Here is an 18,795-nt window from a genome sequence, read left to right on the forward strand (position 1 = left end):
AATTTAATTCCTTGGAGCCTTAGGAAAGGAATGCATTTCTTTAGAAATATGTAAGCTGGAGGTTGTATTAGGCATGACTTTCACAATCAATAGTTTGAGTTTTTCACTTGATTCATTTAGAATGGAACTTTTAATTTTAGGATAAAGAACTTCCATGGTGGTGCCTGGCTGGCTCAGTCAGTAGAGTGACTCCTGATCTCTTCTGAGTTCAATCCCCCATGTTGGGCAGGGCACAGAGTTTAAAAAAAAAAAAGAATTCCCACGGATGGTTCACTGCAACCTCCTGAAATTGAGCAAAATTTTGAGTACACGTTTTCCTCTAATAATGGTCTTCAGTTATTGAGCACATTGAACATTTACTATGTGTCAGGAAGAAAGCTAAGAGTTTCATAGGTTTTCTGACCTACTCCTCAAAACAACTCTTTGAGGTCAGAAGTAAATACAATTATTCAATTTTTATCCCCGTTTTACAAACGAACAGTATTAAAATTTTTCTAAATACCTTTCCAAAGTTGAACTAGATATGTCAGACCTGGCAAGAAGTGGTGTTTAAACAACTCAGCAACAAACAATAATGATTGTATACTGAGTATTAAGAAGGCATAATACTTTTTATTAACGTATTTGTTATAATACAATTCACAATAAATTTGGGGAGCATTCTGTATGGAGCTTAGGCATTAAGATTCTTCTTGTACATGTACTCAATTTTCATACTGTCCAAAAGGTTTACATTTGAGGCAACATAGGACAATAAAAATATCTCGAATTTAAACTCCCTTACCTTTAGTCTGTAACTGTAGCTTTAGGCAAGTTACTTCATATTTCCTGGGTCTCAAACCTATTAGTTGCAGGTTTTTTTGTGAAATTAGACATAATGTACTTCAAGCTTTAGAGATACATATTTAGAAGGTCCTCTTTAAATGATATTACTTTTCCCATTGCTTCTTAGCTTCCCTTTTGGCTAAGATCAAGTGTAAATGAGTATCATTCTTCCTGGATATTTTCAGACTGGTTTCTTCACCCAAAGGGACTTGGCCCTGAGCCTTTGTAGACCTTCTCACTGCTGACCCTTTCATTACTTAGAATCTTAATTCCATCAGCCAGGTTAGTCTCACCTATATATATTTCTTTTCTATCTGGGAGCTCTTCTTCAGAAAGTCTTTTTTTTCCCTAGCAACCACCCTTAATGTTTATGTCCGCAATAACCTTACTATTAAGCATTACACACAATAGGCACTCATCAGACAGACTTGCATATTTACTTTATGTAAAAACAAGCCAATTTTACAGAGCACTACTTACCCCAGACAGAGTATTCTTTAAAGAATTACAAGTTCAACACGCACTGCCTAGATGGCAGCCCAAGGATTCTGGACCAATTTGGTTATATGTCACCTCTTCTCCACTTGAACACAATGTTCCCTCACCAACAAGCCTATGAAATCTACTAACATTCACTGAAAAGTACTGTGTAAAATACAAAACAGCATATGCCACATATGCCCCCTCGAGGTCAGCTACAGTGCTAAGGGGACAGAAAGGTTGTGCTGAATTCAAAGGCTTTAAGCAAGAATTTGTATAATTTCAGGCAACTTAGAATTTTAAGTACTTTAAGCAAAATACATTTCTTAATGTTTTACTAAAGAAGATAAACAGTTCTGAAAAAGCTGTTACAAGTGACACATTTTGTACAATTTTTGAAGATAAAGTATCAATGACATATTATTATTTTAAAAATCTCATTGTATCAAGAATATTGCATCCTATAATTGGGCTAAGTCTTTAGTGAAAATAGGAATAAGGATTATAAAACAAAAGGATTCTGACCATAGATTGTGAAAAAAATTTAATAAATTAGATTATCTCCTAGGTTAATTGTGAAATTTTTACTTACTTTTTAACAATGAAAATTATGAAAGCTGTCAGTTTTTCTTCTATTATTGGAATAATTTAGTTCATTTAAGACTACAGATAGTGTTAATATAATGAATATGGAACTTCAATAAAGACCTAAATTATATCTCTTTACTCCTTCACTCTAGTGGTGTATGTGTGTGTATAATCTCTTACACAAAGAAAAATGTCACATAAATCACCGTGACATAGAAACAGATTCAAGAGAAAACAGAAAAATGGACTATATATTAAGCTTCTCAATGCTAATTCTTAGAAGTAATAACCTATAGGATCTGTATTAATGGGAGGCAATTATGTGTAGCAGGAAAGAACAATGGGCTTTGAAGTCAGAACTAAGCTTGAGTCCTCGACTTTGCTGTGACCTTGGGCAAGCTACCAAATACCCCTAGGCTTCAGTTTCCTCATCTGTAAAATGAGAGAACACTATCTCAGTGAGTTGTAGCAAGGACAAAACAAGACAATACACATAAAACCAGAGTGCTTAGCATACAGGAAAAGCTGAATAATCATGATCTACCATTATTATGATTAATTATAATTGTTCAAATACATATCTGATGTAGGATTATATTATATATATATATTTTCTATTTACCCAGCTTGACAGAATGCTTAGATCATTAGCACTAGAAAACAGTGGCTCCTAATGGAAGGACCATTTTACAAACATAAACAATCAATGAAAATAAACAAAAACTCCTATTTTAAGGATTTTCTTTATGTGTCACAAAGATTACCAATGCTTTTATGTGAAAGAGCATCTGTAAATATGTTCATTAAACTATTTAACAATGTTTACATACAACACATAAATGTTTCTGAAACCTCAAAATTCACTAATAACCACAGTATCATTTTCAAATAAGCATGGTACAATCTTAAATATTACATCATTCAGATTATTTTTTAAACACATAAACCTGTAGGAGATCACTCCAACATAATTGTCCATTAATTATTTGTAACAAAACAGGGTTCCTAGTAGATGTTTCAGCAAACGGATGGCTCCTCTACTGCTTGGGCACCTTCTGTGACAGCTTTGACACATTTGGCCATTGTCTGTGAGGCTCTGCTAATTGAGTCTGAAAGATATTTTAAAAAGTGCATTTTGATAATACAATTTTTAAAAAAGCACACAGTAAAACTTTCTTGTTGCACATATTCAGGAACAACAAAAAAAGACTATAAAACCCTATTGAACTATATGTAATGTGAGAGCAACAAATTCAGAAGTCCCTTATTAGCTAATAAATGTTTTTAACAATTACTCCTAGGAATGATTAAATAATTATATATATACAGCCATAGAGTGTCTGCATGGCTCAGTCAGTTAAGTGTCCGACTCTTGATTTTGGCTCAGGTCATAATTTCACGGGTTCATGGGATCCAGCCCCATGTCAGGCTCTGTGCTGCCAGCACAAATTGGTATTCATTCTTTCCCTCTCTCTCTCTACTTGTGCATGCTCTCTCTCTCTCAAAATAAGTAAACTTAAAATAATAATAATTATATACATTCATACAACGTGCTAGTATGCAACATTAAAAATATTGTAGAAAATTATTAAAGACAGGTAAAACATGTACAAAATACTATTTTTGAAAAAAAGTTTTTAAAATAGTATGTATACTAAAATCCACTGAATTGTACACTTTATGAGTGAATTTCATGGTATGTGGATGATATTTCAATAAAGCTGTCAACCCCCCTCCCCCCCATAAATGAATAATCATATCTTTTGTTTAAATAAATGTATGTGTATATCCCTGGATGCCTGACAAAATGTTAAAAAAATAAATATAGTTATTTTTCTGGATGGTGGGATCATAGTAATTGTTTGCTCTTTGGGCTTAAGTATGTATTCTATAACAAACATAACTAAAAAACAATTAACAATAATCTTAGATACAAACTTAAAAAATTTAAAAAAACACTATCTGCTTTGATAGAAAATTATTTAAAATCATTTTTAAATTACCTCATAACACAGATATTATATCAGGTGTTATTTTATACCAAATGGAAGATTTGCAGTAAAGAAGTTTCAGTAAGTCTGCATTCCTTAAAAACATTCCTAACAACATACATCAGAAGCACTGGGTTTTTGTTTTTATTTTTTTATTTTATTTTTCAGAGAGAGAGAGAGACAGCATGAGCAGGGCAGTGCAGAGAGAGTGGGAGACACAGAATCTGAAGCAGGTTCCAGGCTCTGAGTTGTCAGCCCAGAGCCCGATGTGGGGCTCGAACTCACGAACCATGAGATCACGACCTGAGCCCAAGTCAGATGCTTAACCAACTAAGCCACCCAGGCATACCTAGATGCACTGTTTAACATGAGTTTTGATATTTCTACTGTATTTCTCAGAAAAACCTTAGCAATTCTGGCTGTCACTTACAAAAATGCTTCCTAAATTAGTATACAATGATTTTATACACAACAGTAAAATTTTATATTGAAAACATGCTTACATTTCAGAAACAAAAAAAAAAGAGAGTAAAATCAGATGATACAAATTACATTACTTCTGATGTTTGAAAATTTTCAAAGATTAAATAAAAATATCAAATATTCTTAATAACAGGTTGGAATCTTTTTTTTTTTTTGGCATTTATTTATTTTTGAGAGAGACAGAGGGAGAGATTGAGCGGGAGAGGGGCAGAGAAAGGGAGACAGAGGATCTGAAGTAGGCTCCGCACTGTGAGCACAGAGCCCAATATGGGATTCGAGCTCATGAACCATAAGATCATGACCTAAGCCAAAATCAAGTCAGCTGCTTAACACACTAAGCCACCCAGGCACTCGAAGACGTTGGAATCACGATGCTAAATTAGGTGATCTTCTACCTTCCCACCTTTTATATTTGGCAGGCATGCTGACAGATGCATACCTGTCATGTAGAAGTCTTTTATTGTTAGCTGAGGTGGAACAAGCGGATCAGCAAGAAGTTGCTGGTTCACTAGCTACAACAACAAGAACAAAAAAGCATGAGATCAATAATAGAATTGAAAACTAACACCAGAGGATACACTAGTATGAAAACTGCATACAGGCAAGTTTTTACCTTGGAGAGCTCATTTGCTTGCTGGAAATAATTGGCTCCTTCGACATCATCATATCGGACGAGATTAGGAGAGACTTCCTCCAATCTGTTCCTTACTTGATCCAGAGTATCATATGGAAGAGTCATACCTGCAATCTATACATATCAGGTCCCCAAAATTGACACAAAGCTTTAGTATTTAAAAATTCAAATCATACGTAATTGCAACTATAGTGAAATAATGTTGTACCAATGAAAATTCTATTGGCGTTCATTAGCATGTATATTGTGGTTAAGTGGAGAACACAATGGTCAAAAATTTTAATTCATAAACAGCTATCAGTATGTTAGTAATTTCTCTTTAGAAATTAGACTGATCATGAAATAAATCATTAAAGAGATAATGGTATGCTAAATCTGAATGCTTTTGCTAACCTGATACTGATCATGAACAAAATCTACAGACAACTGTGTATAATTTTAAATGTCACGATGCCTTTTTTCTTTTTCACAATAAAAAGAGTTAAAAGCAGTATTTTTAGGCAAAAAATAAGCCAAAAATAAAAACACCAATATCAAATTCCCATTTTCTGAACATATTTTTCCAACAGAGATTATTCAAATCATCTCTGCACTTCAGACTTGCATCCGCTTTGTCTTTGACAAGCTAACAAGTCAAACTTCCCATTAGCAACATCACTAAGAACAAATACCTCAGAGAGGGCTCTTATAATTTTCCAGTCTTCTCTTGCCAAGCCAGGAGGTGTCACTGCTACTCTTGTCTGCTGAGCTCGGCCTTCAGTATTGACATAAGTGGCTGACTTTTCTGTGTAAGCAGCGCCTGGGAGAATAACATCAGCTATTGGAGCTCCAACGTCTCCATGATGTCCTGTGAAAAGACGGAAAATGCAAACCATATTTTAGCAAAAAATTGATTAGGTACCATACATGAACCCAGAAGATACCCTTTTGTAAATCCCATTAAGAATTTAAAAAGTGTTGGGGCGCCTGGGTGGCGCAGTCGGTTAAGCGTCCGACTTCAGCCAGGTCACGATCTCGCGGTCTGGGAGTTCGAGCCCTGCGTCAGGCTCTGGGCTGATGGCTCAGAGCCTGGAGCCTGTTTCCGATTCTGTGTCTCCCTCTCTCTCTGCCCCTCCCCCGCTCATGCTCTGTCTCTCTCTGTCCCAAAAATAAATAAACGTTGAAAAAAAAAAAAAATTTAAAAAAAATAAAAAAAATAAAATTATAAAAAAAGAAAAAAAAAATTTAAAAAGTGTTAAAAAACAAAAAATAATTACAAAATTGTTTACTAAATTACAATATACAAAACAATATAAAAATTTTTTGGAATAAAAAGCCCACATTTCAACTCCCTTCCCAAAGAAATCACTGATAAGCATTTGCTATGTATCTTCCCACATAATTTTTTGCAAATACAGAAATACACATAACACCGCACATATATGGGCAACTAGCTATATTATTTCTCTTGATAATTACAAACTAGAAATGCTCAGGTATATGTAAGTGAAATTTGGTAAAGTAGATGGAAATGGTGGAGGAACAAAAATGTAGTTCAGGAATGACAGTGATAATACTAAAAACACAATAAACAGAAAACTATACAAAATAGCTTGCTGAAAAACTGAAATAGTATAATGAAAGTTTTAATAGTTTAACGAAACTGTTAGAAGGAAAAAAGAACTTGAGTTAAACAAAATATATAAAATATTTAGTCTCATTTTTGTACATACATAGAAAAATACATGAAGCACACATTTCAAAACCATCATCAATGATTATCTCTGGATAGGATAAGGAGCTGGATGTAATTTATGTATTTTGCTTTAATTTTAACAAACAAAAAATACAAAACATTATATAATGCTTTTTATGTGCCATGGGAATAAAAAGCCTATTAATAAATTTATGGTGTTTGTGTAAAATGAAGTAGAGAGTTATGTAATACTTTTCCCTGTAAAATATCCAGGAACACTCTGGACTCCATCTATTCCAGGGAAACTTGATTACATTTATGAGTAAGAGTTCAAGAAAATGAGTCAAATACAAAGAAGCCAAAGGAGTACTGTCAAATATATTTCATTAAATTTTCTGTAACATAACACTCATGATTTTTTAAACTTTTTATACTGTTTATATAAAAGTGCTTTCCTCTAATTATATAATAATGGTAAACATTCTTTGAAAAGCAGAATTTTAGTGCTACATAATATTTCACTGTATAAATAAACCATAATTTAACCATTCCTGTTACTGAAGCATTCAGGCTTCTTTTAATTTTTTGTTATTAGATATCATCAGATAGTAATTTTTTTTTAATTTTTTAAAATATTTGTTTACTTTTAAGAGAGAGAGAGAGAGAGAGAGAGAGAGACAGAGTGCGAACAGGGGAGGGGCAGAGAGAGAGGGAGACACAGAATCCAAAGCAGGCTCCAGGCTCTGAGCTATCCGCATAGAGCCCAATGCAGGGCTTGAACTCATGGAGCGCAAGATCATGACCTGAGCTGAAGTCCAATGCTTAACCAACTGAGCCACCCAGGACCCTTAAGTAATTTTTTTTTAAAGTGATCTCTACACTCAACATAGGGCTTGAACCCATGACCCTGATATCTAGAGTCAGAAGCTCTACCGAATGAGCTGGCCAGGTGTCCCAGGTAATAATTCTTTTTTTCTACAGGTAATAATTCTCAATTGCAGCATCAACTATGTAACTAATAAAACCTACGATTTGGTTTTTAAAAAATATTGAGGGGCGTCTAGGTGGCTCAGTTAAGCATCTGACTTCGGCTCAGGTCAAGATCTCACAGTTCATGGGTTCGAGTCCTGCATAGGGTTCTGTGCTGACAGCTCGGAGCCTGGAGCCTGCTTTGGATTCTGTGTCTCCCTCTCTCTCTGTTCTTCCCCTACTCACACTCTGTTTCTCTCTCTCAAGAATAAATAAACATTAAAAAAATATATTAAAAAAATATTGGGGCGTGTGTATGAAATTCTTGAATGGAAAATATTCAATCCACTAAATATATTGCCATACAGTTTCTAATCTACACAGTATTCAATTCTCTTCTGTTTCTGGTATCACAGATGCTACTTACCTTGATAAATAATGAAACAATCCTTTGGCAAATCCTGTCGAGTGATACAACCTCCATCTGCTCCCAGGAGAAATAGCACTTTGGGAGGGCTCTTACGAATTGCTTCCACCCCAGGTTTATAGCCAAGGTCCAAAGCAGCTACTTGGCTTGCAATCCTGTAAAACAATCAGATTTTTAGCACACCTGCAGTGTTATCATTATAAAAAATTAAATGTGATTGTTGAAATGATACTTAATCTCCTTTCTATTCAATGCTGACAAAGACCTTCCCTTATCTTCTTTACCCATTTTAAACAGATGTCAAAACCAGAAACAGCAGTTTTTTACTGTTTTAAGAATGGCAAACAAAGAAACAAGGTGCTTAGAATTATTAGAATAATTGTGGAAACATTATGCCAATTGAAATTACCCTAAAATTGGTTCTCAGTCACAGTAAGCCAAAAACTGTCATTAGATAAAAATTAGACGATTTTGAAAACTGAAAGGGAGAAATTAAAACACTACCCATAAGACTGTAACTTGGAGAAAACTATAATTAGTTCATGGGTGTATGTCCTTATGAAGTTCTTTCTATGAACATATACTACTCTTATAAGCAGAAAATAATCCTTTAAAGAACAAGTCTGAAATAACTATACTCTGAACAACTCAGTCTTTGGTCTAATTTGCTAATGTTAACTTTCTTTCTAGAAATAGTAGCCATTCTGAGGACCTACTATATATAAAGCAGATTGGTGTTTTACCTATTTGTTGGGGGAGGAGAGCAGGTCAAACCAACTCCTACCAGATGCTACTACTCTGTCAAACTCTGACTGGATAACGTCAAAAGAATGAAACGTTTTTAAAAAAAGTGTAAGATATATATAACGAAAACTACAGAACAACTTTGAAAGAAAGTGAAGACCTTACTAAATGGAAAGACATCCCATGTCCATGGATTAGGAGACTTACTACTGTTAAGACAATACTCACCAATTGAACTTATAGATTCAGTGCAATCCCTATCAAAAATCCCAGCTGAATACTTTACAGAAACTGACAAGTTGATCCTAAAATTCATATGGTTTGCAAAGGACCCGGAATAGCCAAACCTATCATGAAAGTAAACAAAGTTGGAAGACTCCTACTCCCCAATTTCAAAACTAATCCCTGTGCCCCAATAGTATTTTTTTAATGTCTTGATATCTCTCTCTCAAAGATCTGAGCAGAGACTCACATTAACTTATGACAGTCTACCTCATCCCGGAAAAACAAACTCAGTAAGACTAAGTTTTCCCTTTGCAATAAAAGATACGTCCTAATAAACTAAAATGAACTTTCAAAAAAAGGAAATCTTTTAATAATGAAATGAAAAACAAGGTTAATAAATTAAAAATTACATCAACGTCAGTGCTCTCTAGAATGAAAACCGACAAAATGATGGAACAAAACAAGACATTTTCTCTAAGGGTGCCTGGGTAGGTCAGTCGGTTAAGCATCTGACTCTTGGTTTCAGCTCAGGTCATGATCTCACTGTTAGTGACTTTGAGCCTCGTGTCGGGCTCTGTGCTGGCAGTGCAGAGCCTGCTTGGGATTCTCAACCTCCCTCTTCCTACCCCTACCCCACTTGTGTTCTCTCTCTCAAAAGTAAATAAACTTTTTAAAAAATGTTTGTTTATTTTTGAGAGAGAGAAAGTACGCAAATGGGAGAGGGACAGAGAGAGAGAGAGGAGACACAGAATCCAAAACTGTCAGCACAGAGCCTGACACAGGGCTCAAACCCACAAACCCCAAGATCATGACTTGAGCCGAAGCCAGCCACTTAGCCAACTGAGCCACCGAGGTGCCCCAATAAATACACTTTTTCTAAAAAGGCATTTTCTCTAAACCCAGAAAAAAAGGAAATGAGAAAAATTATGAGGGAAAAGAACCAAAAGTCTGAGGGCCACCAATGCATAACAAAAGAAGCTTCTGCGTGAGAGCAAGTAACTAAGTAAACCAGTAACTATGATATTCCCAGGCAAAGGTAATGACAGCCTACTGTCACCACTTATATTCTGGCAGAATTTTCTTTAACATCAAAAATAAGGAACCCTTAAAAATCAAGAACCAAAGGGCAAGCAAGCAGACACGCACACCTACACAAAGTCAGGTCATTCTCAGGGACAAAACTGAGATTACAGGAGATTCTCTTTAAAATGTTAAATGAAATGGTGAAAAATTACTGACTATTAAAAGAAAAAAAACTGTCACCTTTGTACTTAGCCAGGTGTTTATCTGTGAGAAGGAACCAGAAATACATTGTTAGACATTCAGGAATTTTTTTGAAGTTATTAATTTTGGTACCCATTCAGAAACACAAAACTGTACGAATAAGGACATGGATGCAAGGGTGAACTAAAAATAAGAAGTAAAAATTGTGACCAGAAAGGATCCAGAGGTGTCGGTTAAGCGTCCAACTTTGGCTCAGGTCATGATCATGTGGTTTTTGAGTTCGAGCCCCATGTCGGGCTCTGTGCTGACAGTTCAGAGCCTGGAGCCTGCTTCCAAATCTGTGTTTCCCTCTCTCAGCCCTTTGCCCACTCACACTCTGTCTCTCTCTTTCTCTCTCAAAAGTAAATAAACATTTAAAAACATATATAAAATATAAAGTTTTTCAAAGTGTTTACAAGATTTGCAATGTCAAATCAAACCAATAAAGGAGAAATATAACACTGAAATTAATGTTTTAGAATGTATGAAAATACTTCTAAATGAAAACAATTTGCCTATCATATTTAAAAGTGGTTAGCTTGGGGCGCCTGGGTGGCTCAGTCGGTTAAGCTGCCGACTTCGGCTCAGGTCATGATCTCGTGGTCCGTGAGTTCGAGCCCCGCGTCAGGCTCTGTGCTGACAGCTCAGAGCCTGGAACCTCTTTCAGATTCTGTGTCTCCCTCTCTCTGACCTTCCCCCGTTCATGCTTTGTCTCTCTCTGTCTCAAAAATAAATAAACATTAAAAAAAATAATAAAAAAATTAAAAAAAAAAATTAAAGTGGTTAGCTTTAATCCTTAAACAAATTTGAAAAGTAATACGTGGAGTGCCTGGGTAGCTTGTAGGTTAAGTGTCTGACTCTTGATTTCGGCTTAGGTCAGGATCTCAAGGTCGTGATATCAAGCCCTGGATTGGGCTCCGCGCTAAGTGTGGAGCCAGCTTGGGATTCTCTCACTTTCTCTGATATTGCATTATTTTTAAAGACTAGCGCCTCCCCCCAGATTTAAAAAAAAAAAAAAAGCTCAACATGACTCTTCATCAGGGAAATACAAATCAAAACCACAGTAAGACACCACCTCACACTTGTGAGAATGGCTAAAATTTACTACACAAAAAACAACAGGCTTTGGAAAAGATATGAAGAAAGGGGAACGAACACTCTTGCACTGCTGGTGGTACAGCCACTCTGGAGAACAGTACGGAGATTCCTCAAAAAACTAAAAGTAAAACTACCCTACAATCTAGCAATTGCACTATTAAGCATTTACCCAAAGGATAAAAAAAAATACAGATCTGAAGAGGTACATGCACCCCAATGTTTACAGCAGTATTAACAATAGCAAAACTATGTAGAGAGCCCAAATGTCCATCAGCTCATGAATGGATAAAGAAAATGTGGTGTCAGGGCGTCTGGGTGGCTCAGTCGGTTGAGCATCCGACTTCAGCTCAGGTCATGATCTCGCGGTTTGTGAGTTTGAGCCCCGCATCAGGCTGTGTGCTGACAGCTCAGAGCCTGGAGCCTGCTTCAGATTCTGTGTGTCTCTCTCTCTGCCCCTCCCCACTCACACTCTGTCTCTCTCTCCTTCAAAAATAAACAAACATTAAAAAAAAAATGTTTTTAAGAAAATGTGGTGTGTGTATGTATGTGTGTACACACACACACACACACACACACACACACGAGACAGAATATTACTCAGCCATCAAAAAGAATGAAATCTTGCCATTTGCAATGACATAGATAGAGCTAGAATGTATTATACTAAGCCAGATAAATCAGAGAAAAACAACTATCATATGATTTCATTTATATGTGGAATTTAAGAAACAAAACAGATGAACATATGGGAAGGAGGGAGAAGAGAAGAAAGGGAAATACACCACAAGAGACTTTTAACAATAGAGAACAAACCAAGGGTTGATGGAGGGAGGTAGGTGGGAGATGGGTTAGATGGGTGATGGGGATTAAGGAGGGTACTTGTGATGAGCGCTGGGTGTTGTATGTAAATGATGAATCACTGAATTCTACTTCTGAAACCAATATTGCACTATTAACTAACTCAAATATAAATAATAAAATATAAAATGAAATGAAATGAAATATTAAACTAGGGGTGCCTGGGTGGCTAGTCAGTTGAGCATCCGACTCATGATTCTGGCGTTAAGTCATGATCCCAAGGTTCTGGGATCAAGCCCCACATCGTGTGGGGAATCAATCTCTCTCTCTCTCTCTCTGCTCCTCTCCCCTGCTCACTCTTGCTCTCTCTTAACGAAAAAAAAAAAAAAAGACTAGCATCAATTTACATATTAATAATAATGAAACAGCTAAAATTTTATACATATTCATGATATTAAACAGCCATTAAAGTTTATAAAAAATTTCTAATTACAGGAGGAAATTTTATCAGGTAATGAAAATTGATCAAAACCAGGTTACAAAACTGTTTACACAATATGATTTCAACTATATAACTAGAAAAATATTTACACAGGAAAAAAAGGACCAGAAGTAGCAACAGTAATTATCTGTAAATTGTGGAATAAGGATAATTTCCATTTTTGTATACTTTGTTCTCTTTCCAACTTTCTAAAATAAATTTGCATTATTAATATAGTCAGAAAAAAAACTTTCCTTACATTGAGTTCTCATGTTTACATTTTTATCATTTAATCGAAGTCACAGGACTTGCTGCAATTATTGAACCAAGGTATACTAATAGGGTACAGATTTTCAAAATTTTGTCAGCACTGCTTTTTCAAATATTTTAAATACTATTTATTATCTCAGGTTCTTCTCACACAGAAAATAAAGGTTTTAATCTATTTTGCATCTGCTACAGATGCTAAATATTAAGCTGTTTGTAAGTCTAAATGTGACAATGTAACAGAATACACGTACACAAATTACTTGAATTTTACAGTATATAAAACAATTACTCAACATACCTATGAAGGATATTCATAACTTTCCAATCACTGGTAACATCACTACTCGTCCGAATCTTTTGAGCAATGTTGGAAACAGCTGCAAGAATTGCTGCCCCATCATTTCTTTGGAGTGCAGAACTGCCTAAAACCACCATTGGTTTTTTAGCTTCATGTAATACCTATTTAAAAAAAAAAAGAATTTTGATTAAAAAATCTAAACAATCAACTAAATCTAATCAAATTTGCATCTACGATATGTTGTGTCAAGTTTTAGTTTCAATGCAGAATGCCTTTGATTTTTACTAATCAACATATAGACATACATCCAACCAGATTTAACCAAAAACATGTTGCCAATGCTACGGTGAAATGGCTAAGTGAGAATCAGATAAAACAGACTTTCTAAAACTAAGTACTGAGAATGAAAGACTTTCCCAAATATCCTTTGGTCAGAATGATTACGGGTATGTCCAAGAAAAACTGGGCAACGTCCCTACAGACATTTAGTTGGTACCGTCTAAGAGGAAAAACCACACTCAAGTACCATGCTATAGTCTATCTACCCACCATGCTCCAGACAAGGAGGAAGAGGTAGGGAAAGCAACAATCACTAGGATTACAACGCAGAATAGCTAAGACTTTAAGGGCTCTGCTTCCTGAATGTCAAAACATGAAGGGAAGTGCATGCCAAAAGCAAAGGAAACAACAGATTTGGTGGAGGATAGAAAAATTAAAAGCTGAAGACTATATAGCTCACTCTCCTGTCCACCCTCTATATCATTCCTCAATAAATAAGCGGCCCAAAGCAAAGAATCAGCATGAAAAGTATGCCTACATACTAGGGGAGGACATTGATCACAAGAGGAATTTCCCAAGAAAATGTGAAGTGTGCAGAGAAATAGTTTTCAATAGCCTCAGAGAAAATGAAAAACACGCTTTTTCTCGCTTGAAAAGAAAGGCTTAGAAGAGTGACAAAACAGAAAGTATTATACAATAGAAGGACATTTTGTCACAGAACTCAGGAAAGAACTGAAAGAGAAACAAATTAGCGATGAACATCATTCCAGAAACAATAAAAAACAAAATAAAACAGGACTTCAAAAATAGGGACAAGAAAGACAGGCAATACAAAATCATATAAAGCAAACTGAAAAAGAATAAAAGAACAAAGGAAAAATGACAGAAAAAGACACAAAAGGGGATCCAGTATCTGCTTTGTTGGTTCATTCTTTTTTTGTTAGCAGCACATCTTAACTAATAGAAAACAGACTTAAATCTAGTATAGAAAAAAAACATACTTATCATCTTCTGGGGCATGGAGATAGGAACTAGAAGAGAGGGACACTTTTAAGTTTTTTTATATTTTTGATCACTGCAGTTGTAATCATGTTTTTCCTATTCAAAACAAAGGAACTGGGCTTAGCTGCCTTGTCCCACTTGACTACGCCTAAAGCTACACCATCTTGGAACAATAAGGAGAAGCGCACACGCAAACACACAAGGAAGCAAAGGCACAGAGGATAGTAAAGCAGGAAGGAATGTCCTTCCATGATGACATCCTTGGACAACCACAACATCTGTCAAACTGCCTACCCTCCAGAGCCATTACATGAAAACCAGAAACTTCTTTCATTTTTTTAACAATCAGCACTCCACCATACACACACAAATACTAAAGTAAAAAGAACCTTGAATCTTCACAATGAAAGGTATACCATGTCCCATAAAAATGTGACAGAGAACCACCGTTAAGGTATTCTGGTGAAGTTATTAAATTTCAAAGATAAAGATCTAAGTATAAAGTATCAAAAAAAAAAAGTTTCTATGGGCGGCTCAGCTGGTTAAGCGTCTGATGCTTGATTTTCGCTCAGGTCATGATCTCACAGTTCTTGAGATCAAGTCCCACATGGAGTTCTGCGCAAACCCCTGGTTGGGATTCTCTCTCCTCTCTCTGCTCCTCCCCTGCTCAAGCTCTCTAAATAAGTACCTAGACAGTTAAAAAAAAAATTAGGACAGGGGTGGGGGGAAATATGACTGACATCACACTTCTCCACAGTAACAAAAGGCCTTGTTTATAAAGTTCACAAAGAGAAAAAAAAGAGTGTGGCTCAAGAACTCTGTATCCTGCCAACACTCTCTTCAGGAATAAAACAGACACTCCCAAGCAAGCAAGAACTCAAGGTATAGTGTACTTATCAGCCCCTCTTGGAAAAGTAAATTAAGACCTATAAATACCAGACAGCAATGAGATAAATGTAAATAAAGCGCTCAGTAGGGAAGGACTGGTGAAATTTAGTAATAACTCTTGCAATAAAGAAAGATTTCCTAAAGTTTAATTGTTTCAGGTTCACTTCAATTTCTTTTCTGATAATTTCAAGTAAAATTAAACCATGGTACATAAAAACAGCATGTATAACACGATCTCATCTTTGTTTGCCTATCCATCCATCTTGCTCTATACATGAATAGAGATGACTATGATGGTTCATCAATGCTTGTTTGGGTTGGTGGAATTTGGGGTAATACTTTACTTTCTTCCATTTTCTTTTCTGTACTGGTGTAATTTTTAACAGTAATTACATATCACTCTTATAAAACAGTAACTTTTTAAACTAAAAATGCTTAAAAATTAACAAAGGTAGGTACATATAACTTGAGAGCACCTGGCTGAATGGATGGTTACCCAAAGCAATCTCCTGAAGAATTTTGGGGGAATCTCCCAGATGGTCATATCTGTAAGTGAGATCCACTGGGCTGCCAATAAGGGCCACTTTTAAGTCATTATGAAGCCAGCTGAAATAAAAATGACAAACTTTTAGAGCTAAATTACTAATTCAGAATAGTCATCAGTCTCATCAATGCTAGGGTCTACATTTATGTTACAAATGTTAAAAACACAAAAACACTCACAGCACACTTAACCTTAACAGATACAACTTATTGTATACCTTTCAAAATAATAATGCTGTAAGAATACACACCAAGATAAGTCAGTGAATTAATTTGCTGTTAGGAACCCTATGCAACCTATAAATAAAACTTTTAATTTTAGAATAAATGATTTATAATTTTTATTTTGCCTTATCACAGCAGAGCCAGTCATCTCCTAATTATCCATTAAGGCCACTTTAATATAGTTCATGAAAATAAACTATATCATTCATATTTATTCTCTTTGATAGGCAAGTATAGAACCAGTTCTTCTAAAAATAGTTACAAATGCAGTGACCACATATTGTTTGTCTGAGACAGTGCTGGTTTTCATCTGTTACCCTGGAGTAATTAATTCCCCCTATCACTCTCAACAGTATCACATTATAGACAAATTATACCAACCTATTTATAAATCTCTAAAATATGAAAAGATGGAGGTATTCTACAAAATACCTGGCTTTGCTCTTCAAAAAAATGTAAAAAAAAAAAACAAAAAAAAAACCCTGGAGAGAGTCATGACACTAATTGCAATGTGTGACTTGAAACTGGATCCTGGGCAGGTAAAAAAAAAATCATTAGAAAAAATTATAAAAGAAATTATGGAAAAATTGGTGCATCTTGAATTATTTCAAAATGAGAAGATAAAGTAAAACGATCAGCAGGAGAAGAGGGAAGGAATGGACTGATTAGAAGCAGCCCTCCAATTATCTTCTGGAGTCTCATTCCGACTAACACTATTAGGAATCAGCTAAGTAGTCATTTTTCAGATGTAAAACAAATTATTATATAACCAGTTTTTAAACCCTGAATATTACTAACCTCTTTCGAATTCTAGCATTAAACAGTGGTGCCTCAAAACGCGGATTTGTACCAACCAGAAGGAGAACATCTGCCTCTTCCACACCAGCAATTGTAGTATTAAGAAGATAATTAGAACGCAAATCTGTGCTAGAAATACAAAATTAAAAATGCAGGTTTACTAATACACAATGACAATCCACGCAACATTCTCAAGTCCACAAACCCAAGGTATTCCCAGACAAAAAAATTCTTAGGAAGTATTTCTAAATTACATCAAAGTTTCAGATACTTAGTATTGATAACTGGATTCTCTAATAGTTCCTGGCTTGACTTTGGCCTATATATGTGAAAACAAATTGGTGGGTATGATGGAGAATCCAAGCGGTCACATATCAGCCATAGGTGTATTTTCTCTTTTTTAAATTTATCTTTTTAAGTAAACTCTACCACCAATGTGGGCTTGAACTCAGAACCCCAAGATGAAGAGTCACCTGTAGGGCACCTGGGTGGCTCAGTCAGTTGAGCATCTGACTTCAGCTCTGGTCACGGTTTCAGAATTCATGGGTTCGAGGCCCGTATCAGGCTCTAGACTTATGGCGCAGAGCCTGCTTGGGATTCTCTCTTCCTCTCTCTCTGATCCTCCCTGACTTGCACTTTCCCTTTAAGTAAATAAACTTAAAAAAAAAAAAATCAGGAAAAAAAAAATCACTTGCTCTACCAACTGAGCCAGCCAGGCAGGCGCCCAGATGTACTGATTTATACACAGCTTGTCACAACAACAACAACAACAACAACAACAACAAAGCAAGCCTAGATGCTAGATTCATACTGCTCACCCAGCTCCTGCAGTGGGGAAGACCTCTTCAGTGCACAAGGTGTCAGAGTCCACTCTATTAAGCAAATCTTTGAGAGCTACCAGGGCTTCAGCATCCACCAAGCCACCTGCAATTGCTGCCACATCCTTGCCTTGAACACTCTGCAACTAGAAATGGATGAAAAGGGTATCACCAAAACACCTCCGTTCGGCAAAGACCACTGCTCAGAACACAAAGCAATAGTTATTTGTAAGTATAAAAAAAAGCAATGAACTTTTGACTTAAAAGGTTTACACTAATTATTAATATAAAAGTGAGAAGCAAAGGTGTAGATGAGGCTAATAATACCACCAGCTTGGAGGGAAGCTGTTTTATATTAGAAACAAAGAGGTCTCATAATGAAGTTTGGAGAATGAAGAGTGAGGAATTACAGCTAAATACAATTTCTTCTGAAGTATCCACCGTTCCCTCAAGTCCTTTGTGTATGTTGCCTTTGTCTCTGGCTAGAAAGCCATTCTCTCCATTTTTGCTCTGGCAAGTTTGCATTCATTCTTAGATTTTGCCTAAGTCACCTCACGTAGGAAGGCATCCTTGATACGCTGGTCGTGGTAAGGCACCCCTCCCACAGGCTCTCTCAGACATGATTTCCTGCACAACTAACTGCAGCAGCACATGATACCTGACTGACTCTGCATCTTTCCCGACTACAAAATTGTGGGAAGTGGGGACCATATATTAGTGGTCTCTATAGCCCTACTTCCAGCATATCTGGTATTTGGTTCTTTTATTTGTTTTGTTGCATTTTTTGTTTTTTGATTTTATTTTTTTTTTTTATTTTTTATTTAAAAAAAAAATTTTTTTTCAACGTTTATTTATTTTTGGGACAGAGAGAGACAGAGCGTGAACGGGGGAGGGGCAGAGAGAGAGGGAGACACAGAATCGGAAACAGGCTCCAGGCTCCGAGCCATCAGCCCAGAGCCTGACACGGGGCTTGAACTCCCGGACCGCGAGATC

At 35.9% G+C, this 18,795-nt stretch overlaps 1 protein-coding gene across 3 annotated transcripts in view; it reads right to left on the reverse strand.

Annotated features, from left to right (window-relative positions):
• Nucleotides 1-590: 590 nt before the first annotated feature.
• Nucleotides 591-18,795, reverse strand: part of NDUFS1 (NADH:ubiquinone oxidoreductase core subunit S1) — a 31,397-nt gene continuing 13,192 nt past the window's right edge. For all 3 annotated transcript variants that reach the window (XM_043577609.1, XM_043577610.1, XM_043577611.1), the window contains exons 11-19: nt 17,803-17,948; nt 16,985-17,113; nt 15,895-16,024; nt 13,250-13,410; nt 8,073-8,227; nt 5,673-5,848; nt 4,981-5,115; nt 4,807-4,879; nt 591-3,002 (exon numbers count right to left, since the gene is read on the reverse strand). In XM_043577609.1, the coding sequence (XP_043433544.1) occupies nt 2,911-3,002; nt 4,807-4,879; nt 4,981-5,115; nt 5,673-5,848; nt 8,073-8,227; nt 13,250-13,410; nt 15,895-16,024; nt 16,985-17,113; nt 17,803-17,948 (1,197 nt within the window). In that variant the 3' untranslated portion in view covers nt 591-2,910. The remainder of the gene's footprint in view (nt 3,003-4,806; nt 4,880-4,980; nt 5,116-5,672; nt 5,849-8,072; nt 8,228-13,249; nt 13,411-15,894; nt 16,025-16,984; nt 17,114-17,802; nt 17,949-18,795) is intronic.

Source organism: Prionailurus bengalensis, chromosome C1 (assembly GCF_016509475.1).
Source record: "Prionailurus bengalensis isolate Pbe53 chromosome C1, Fcat_Pben_1.1_paternal_pri, whole genome shotgun sequence".
Classification (NCBI taxonomy): Eukaryota; Metazoa; Chordata; class Mammalia; order Carnivora; family Felidae; genus Prionailurus; species Prionailurus bengalensis.